This window comes from Glycine soja, chromosome 4 (genome assembly GCF_004193775.1).
Source record: "Glycine soja cultivar W05 chromosome 4, ASM419377v2, whole genome shotgun sequence".
NCBI classification, from domain to species: Eukaryota; Viridiplantae; Streptophyta; class Magnoliopsida; order Fabales; family Fabaceae; genus Glycine; species Glycine soja.
Genome location: NC_041005.1, coordinates 42,226,788 through 42,234,596, shown reverse-complemented (window position 1 = coordinate 42,234,596; position 7,809 = coordinate 42,226,788). Strand labels below are relative to the sequence as shown.

The 7,809-nt window shown below is 30.8% G+C and overlaps 1 protein-coding gene across 1 annotated transcript; it reads right to left on the bottom strand.

Moving 5' to 3' along the window:
- Window positions 1-330: 330 nt before the first annotated feature.
- On the bottom strand, window positions 331-750 carry LOC114410820 (pectinesterase 1-like). Its single transcript, XM_028374742.1, has one exon. It carries the CDS (start codon window positions 748-750, stop codon window positions 331-333), a length of 420 nt encoding a protein of 139 aa, XP_028230543.1.
- Between the last annotated feature and the right edge of the window lie 7,059 nt (window positions 751-7,809).

Below are 7,809 nucleotides of genomic sequence, written 5' to 3'. Positions count from 1 at the left end.
ACAACCTCCATAATACACACAAAATTCATATAAAAAATAACACAACGATTCAAAAACTTCAACTTCAGTGGAGTGCCATGTAGAATCGTTGTAACAAGTTGTGAATATTAGCGACAATAGCCAAACTGTTACTAGTGTACTCATTCGCCCTCTTCATTATTTTCTTCATCTCTTCCATTGTTGCCACATCACCCACCTCTTCCAGCCCGTCAAGGCACGTCTCCTGGTCCGTCATCGCCATGCTCGCCCAGGTCTGGACGTCGGAGATTGTCACCTCCGTGAGTGCCGCCCAGGCCAACAGCGAGTTGCTAAGTCGACCTAGCACGTCGTCTAGATGAATCCTACAGTTGGCGAGCGCACGTGAATTCTTTGTTTCGAGCATGGAATTGAGGCTCTGGAGCGCTTAGAGCGATGCACAAAGTGAGAGGGAGAGGATCGCTTACGGTTAGCGATGTTGGCAGAGGGTGGGATGGCAGGGAGGCACGCACTGGGGAAGCGCGTGACATTGCAAACGAATCGGATCGACTCGACCAAGTTGATCAGAAGTTGTTGTTGTGACTTGGTGTGGTGGAGGATGGATGCTAGGGCAAAGGCGAAGGTGAGAGTGAGGAAGAGTATTGCGAAGATGGAAATTGTGGCGATGAAGGGTTTTGAGAATTTAGGTTTGGGTTTGGGGTTACAATGATCTTCAAGGTGGTGTTGCTCGTGTTCTACTTTGCCATAACCTTTGAACATCTTCAAAGAATCCATGTTATGCTCTTTTCCTCTTTTAGTTTGTGGTTGGAATTGGAACTTGCTAGGGTTTGGGAATGGGAGTTTCTTATTTTGTTTATTTGAGAGGGGAAAAATGCTAACCAATAATTTTTATTAAGAAACTAAAAAGAATAATTTTTTTATTACAAAGCGTAAGATTATGTTTTTTTATTACTTTTTTTTATGTTTTTCTCTGATTTTTAGGACAAATAATTTTTTTTAACTCTTTAATGTTCTAAAGACATTAATTAGTTGGAAAAAAAATTACTGGGACATAAAATTGCTTAGTCAACAAGGTATGTTAATATGCATTGTTTTTAATTAAGAGTTAAATATGTGAAGTTTACATAGTAAAATCAAAATGGGCTACATGTATTAAAAATAAATTTAAGCTTTTAATTAATATAGATAAAAATGATGGCGCGCTAGCACATACAAATATCATTAATAAATAATAAGCATTTTAAAAATTAATTAAAATATATTAATAGTGTATTTTAATATTGATATTTAATTATGAATTTTTTATATTATTATAACTTGTTAAAAAATTATAATAATTATTTAACAATCACGTTTAAACTGATTTTTAAGTAGTTGATATTATTCTTTAAAAAAAAAGTAGTTGATATTAAAAAATTCTTGATAAGTTATTAATATTAAATACTTTTTTAGAGCTTTTTAACGCGGCAGAATACACTTAAAGAGGTAAGGCTATTTATTTATAAACTTTTAAAATCCGTGGTTTTTTATTAATTATTTGGGTGTAAGTTGAGAAATAAAGAAACCAACCGCGTTTTTAGAATTGCGATTTCAAAATCAAGTGTCTCAGGGTCAAGGATTCGGCTTAGTTTTTTTTAATGGAAGGAAGAAGTTTATGTATTGTACAATTGGCAATTTGTGTCCCAATCACTTTGAGTTGCGGCAGTGCAGCTGTACAATTAATAATACAGTGTTACATTACATCCCTTGATTGTTTGATTTACCCATTGTTTATTTGATGAGAAAAATTAAATGAAAGAAAATGGCAGAAAAGGAAAAATTACAAAATTTATCTAAAAAATTATTCAATCTTTTTTACATTTTGTTTTGGAGTATTCTTCAATATAACTTAAAAAACCGCATGAGTGTTTATGAACCTGATTTTAATTAACCTTGATTTTGTAAAACTAATTTTAGTTAAAATTAAGTGTGGAATGAAATGGTTTTCATTCAAAAAAATTACTTATTTAAACCCTTGTAGTATAGTGTTTGGGCAATTTTGATCTTCCAATTTTTAATTGGTTGATTTTGATCCCTATATTTTTAAAACATTCAACGAAAGGTAAATGAGTTTAAAAAATACTAATATGAAATTAGAATGCTAATATAAGGTGAATCTCAATTTTTACATGCTCCATTTTAGTCTTTATATTTTTCAAGCATCCAACATTTAAAAAGTGAAAGAAAAAAAATGTTGAAAAGATATTATTTTATTTTTCTAAGAAGTAACTATTCAATTAAATTGCCATTTTATTTTATTTATTTTGTTAGTATTCAAAATTCTTATATCATCTGTCTCAATTTTTGAATGTATTTTAATAACTATTAAGTAATTTATATAAATTAATTTTAAGATAAAATCTAACGTGATATCACATCTTATAATCCATTTTCATCACTACTACAAAAAGATGATTTTACATCGATTCTAGGTTACTTTTAAAGATGGTTATGAACCGTCTTTGTAACCAATGTCGTAGAAAGTTTAAAATTTTCTACGACGGTTCTTGAAAAATCATCTTAGAAAAATTATACATTCTAAAACGGTTATCTTTCTGAGAATCATCTTAGAATGTAGACGTCTTCAGATAACCATCTGAAGAACCGTCTTAGACTGTAGTTCTTTTTTTAAAAAAATAAAAACTTTTCTTACAACTTCAACACGGAGTTAACATATATCATGAACTAATCAAGTGTTCAAATTCAATAAGATTCATCCTGACAACATCAATTAGACTTAATTCAATGATACTATTGAAAGATTCAAATTCCAAGCTAAGGAGAATAGACATCTCTGCTACAAACACTCGACATAATCCAAGTGATGTATTTCTATAGTTCGTTCATTCTAAGATATAAGAAGTTCTGAAACAATTAATAATGACCTTTTAAGTCCACTTTGCTCTAAGAAACAAATAGGTAGAGAGCAACCAATCCTAAAGATATAGTAACTTATCAAAAGGAAGAGTCAAATCAACAATTTGTAGATAAAGAATTAACTTTAGCAATATGAAACATTTTCTCCCTAATGGCGAAAGAAATGAATATAGTAAAAGGTATAATTAAAGACTAAATATCGTTACCACCTCTTTAGACATCTAAAATTTTGAAAAATTAAGTAAACTTGAACATCAATTAAAATAAATCAAATAATTTTTCAACATAAAATTCTTGCTTCTTCCCCAGCTCCCAAACAAGCCAATAATATACCCATACAGTTGCAATTTACTTTAATATTAGCAGCAGAACCCTACGAAAGAACAGTATATATCACAATTTGTCTAACAGCACCTATCCAGGGGCACAATTTTTTTTGCTATATTGAAAATCATATTTCAACTATTTTACTCCAGCTGTGCAGACTATTGCTTTTGTGTCTCTTCAATAAATTTTCCTTTATTAGCAAATCAATTCTGCTTTCCATCTTATTCTCAATTTGAAAGCTATTTAAGGAGCAAGGGGAATAAGATTTGAGTAAAGAGACCACATTTGAGGAGAAAAATCAAAGAAATTCAACAATGATAAAAAAAAAGTTGGGAAGTTCAAATATGCAATGCCCACAGTTAGGATATAAGCCAAAAGGAAGAAAACAGGATTATATGTCTTCAGAAGCAAGTACTCCCACACAATCAGAAATTTCATCACATGAATACACTAAACCAGGGTACATGAAAATGAAAGACTTGGTCAACATTACGACTCACAATCACAAGGCCATATATAATGGCACTCATGCAGCGGGTGACGTTAGTAAAATGAAGCTAAAAATGAATATAGTAAAAGGTATAATTAAAGATTAAATAATGGATTTGGCATATATTATTTATTATATATCTTGTGCAAGAAAAATTATACTGCTACATTTTATTCATTAAAGATACCCTTGAAATTATAACTCCAAGACATGATAATAACTTGTACATGTTTCACATTAAATTCAAAAGAATGGTCGTTAGTTATATCAATTGAATATAAATTATTTTTACATGAATGAACCTCATGGCCACATTAAATTGAGAATTTATAATTCCTTTACAAAAAATTAGAATTGAATGATGCATGGCTATAAATATCATAAACCATTTGATTAGAAAGATCTAATACAATTTTCTTTTTATTTATATGCATATACAAAAATTGATGCATTTATATGCATTTGACCTATTGTGTACTACTGTCAAAGGTCTCAATTATAAGTGCAAAATTTTTAATTATCCTCTTCAACCTTATTATCCCCATGTGCTTGCACAATTTTGATTCTTCTACACTTCCATTTACATTTCAATTTCTATTTTTTGTTTAAATTCTTAGAATTTATTATAGAAGATCCAACACCATACATTATAATTTATGGAAAACAATTGTTACATTCAAAATCAAACATGGAGAAATAACAACCAATAATACATATATTAATCGCGCACAACAATTGGGTCGTGCAATCTATACCAATATAAATTCAAAGACCAAATACTATTACCTTTGGGTCATGTGAGAGTTATAGAAAGCCTCCAAATTGCTAATGATGCACCAAAACAACCTCAAGAGTTGAAATTGATAACCAAAACCCAAATCAATCTAATGAAGACGGTCTTAAAACAAAAGGAACAAAAAGGTTGATTAAATTAAAGTTTTGACAGAGAAAATGAAATGAAGGATAAAAGATTTTGGAATAGTTGTCATAATAATTAGGTTTCAAATTAAGCAAAACCAAATTTCCAATTCAAATAATGTAACATAAAAGACCAAACAAACCAAAAAAATTATGATTTCTTTGATCGTGTTGCAATATAGCATTCCAAGGCTTTGCAATTAATTGCTTTGTAGTGTGTTATTTGCTACCCCTATGTACTGGTTTTATGTTATGGTTTAATTGCTCTACCATGAGTACCTGTGAACACATCAAAAGTATTGTCTACCCAAAATAGCAAATGAAACCTAATAGCACTACATTAACATTTAAAATTAAACACAAATCAAAAGATGCACAATAAATAACAACAACAACAACAAAAGACAAAAAGAAAAGGGAAAAAAAGGGAAAAGTAGTTGTTACCGATGATGCTTCACAACCATGCACAGTGGAGCACCACCGCTCCCTCTTCGTTCTCTTATTCTTCTTCATATTCCTTCTTTGCGGCACCAACCCTCTCATTTCTCTTACTCTTCTTCTTCATCAACGTCACTTCTTCTTCTTCCTTCTCTGTGACGCCAACGTCGCCACGCCATTCCTCTCTCATTCTCGTTCACGATGTAAAAAAGAAAAGCAATTTACCGTAACATCAGTTCGAGCAAATGGAATTTAAATGAACCAAAAGCATCTTTCCAAATTCACTTACACTACAGTACAAATTGAAAACCCTAAAAAAATAAAATTGAATGGGAAAGGGGAAATTACGAAACGAGGCTAGCTTTCTCCTGAAGAAGACGAAACTCGGTGCGCTCTCTCTCCTCCTAGATCTGTTTGCAGAGCTCTTCCAGCTTCTTTTGCTCTGCTTCGTGCTTCTGCTCCCTAACGGAAGAAAAAGAAATAATTATAAATGAAAAGCTTGGATTGAGAGAGAGAGAAAGAGAGAGGAAGGTGGTTACGGAGCGATGATTCCATTACAGACGGGGATAGGGAGGGAGAAGGAGAGGGAAAGGGATTGAGCTACCTCCCTCTGGTGAATAGAGAAACGGTGTTGGCTGGTTCGCATTAGAACTTTAGGGTTTTAATTTGCTAAGGAAGTGATTAAAATAAGGCCAGCATGCGGTTTTCATTCTACATCGGTTCTACAAGAACCGATGTCGTAATGCATTTTCAAAGATGAGTTTATCAAACCCGTCTTTAAAATTTTTCAAATATTTACAAAAATGCCACTGCTTTTCTTACGACATCGGTTTTTATACAACCGTCGTAAAACTTGTGTCGTAGAAAAGTGCTTTTCTAGTAGTGCATGTACCATCTATTCTATTAGACATCACCTCTTATCGAAGAAAAAAAATGTGAAGGACGATTTAAATACCTTTAGACAACTTCACTTAATTGAAGAAAACTAACAACCAGAAAATTCATGAAAACATTGATGTCCTAAATGACGAGGCCATTAGCAATTGCTGCTACCCTACTTTCCAATGTATAATTCAGTAATTTCATCAATTTTATTCCAAAAGTAATGGTAACGATTGATGAGGTTGATACACGATTTCTAGTTTAAAAAAATAATAAGATTTGTTGGCTCAAATACTGCTGTAAAGATTTCATAGATCTTTTTCCCCAAAAGAACGATGTAAACCTCATGCAATGCATAGCAAAGTGATACAACCCAGTTGAAGGAGCTAACAATGTGTAGTACCCACACAGAGCATAAGCAATTGAAAATCACAAATCGAGAGGAATAAATGAATTGGAACAAATAAAAAAACAAACACCTAAGCTTTTTCATCCCTAAACATAAAAGAAATATATACAAAGGTCATGAACATAACTCAACTATTAAAAAAGGATGTGCATTTTTCTTCTTTTTTAAATGTTACCAATTTGGTTATTGTCATCTTAATTTCCTGATGTATTTTTAATTTTGGTCAAATACTCGTAACATATTCTTAATTTAGTCTATATGTGTGTAAGACATTCTTAATTTGGTCTCAACATGTAAGGGATCAAATTAAAAATATATTACACATATAAAAATTAAATTAAAAATGTATTAGTGTTAAATATATGGATTGAACTGAGAATGTATTACATATATAAGAATCAAATTAAAAATGTGTAAAATGATGGTCAACATGTGATGACATAGACTAAATGTCTAAATCAGTAATGTTTGCATGTATAAGAACTTTTTTTAGAGAAAAAACACTTATAAAGACTTCAATAAGTTTTTAGGTATAAGAACCAAATTCAGAATATCAAACACATATAATATAAAGACTAAATTATATGTTTTTTTTAAAAAAACAATTACATAAAAACACATAAATAAAAATTTGTAAACGAAGAGAAAATGAAAGGAGTGAATGGTTTAAAGTGTATAATGATCAAATTATCCTTATTTTTTATATTACGTTTAATATCAGGAATATTTTTCATTTTATAAATAAATAAAAAATATTTTTTTTCTTTTCTCTTTCTTGTTAGAATTAATGTCTCGTGTGAGAAGCATGTGACTTATGTAAAGACTGATAAATAAATAATTAATAATTAGGGACTAAATTGTAATTGAGTTAAACAGGAGAAGTTTACAAAGGTAATTGTTACTTGATGGGAGTAGTGGTTATAAAAAAAGTTAATACCAAATAATGTGAAACAAGGTTCCCTTCCTGAGATGAAAGTGCTCTCTGTGATATCTAGTCATCACAAACGTATAGAAACAGAAAGAATAGTCATGGTAGTGAAATCTTATTTCTCTCCTCTTCCAAGAAATCAAAATACACCAAAGAGAAGTTTCACTATTGAGAAAGGTACGCATTATTTATTATAATCGTTATTGTTTTAAGGTCAATCTATTTATGCGTTTGGATAATATTTTTCCTTGTTCACTGATAAATCGACTAATTAAACTCATGTTCTTATAATCAATTCGGTCCCCCGATTAGATCGGGGCAAGCGCCTACAAAGAGATCGCTTGGATTTAATAAAGAGCCGCTTAGATTTTTCCATGATTTATTTATCCATATTCCAAAAATCACATTTATTACAAGAAATATAATAAAGGATTAAGTTTTAAGATCCTATTTGTTTTCTATAATTGTTAATCTAGGAAACCCTTAAAATTTCAACATGTGATATCAGAGCATTCGTTATAAAAT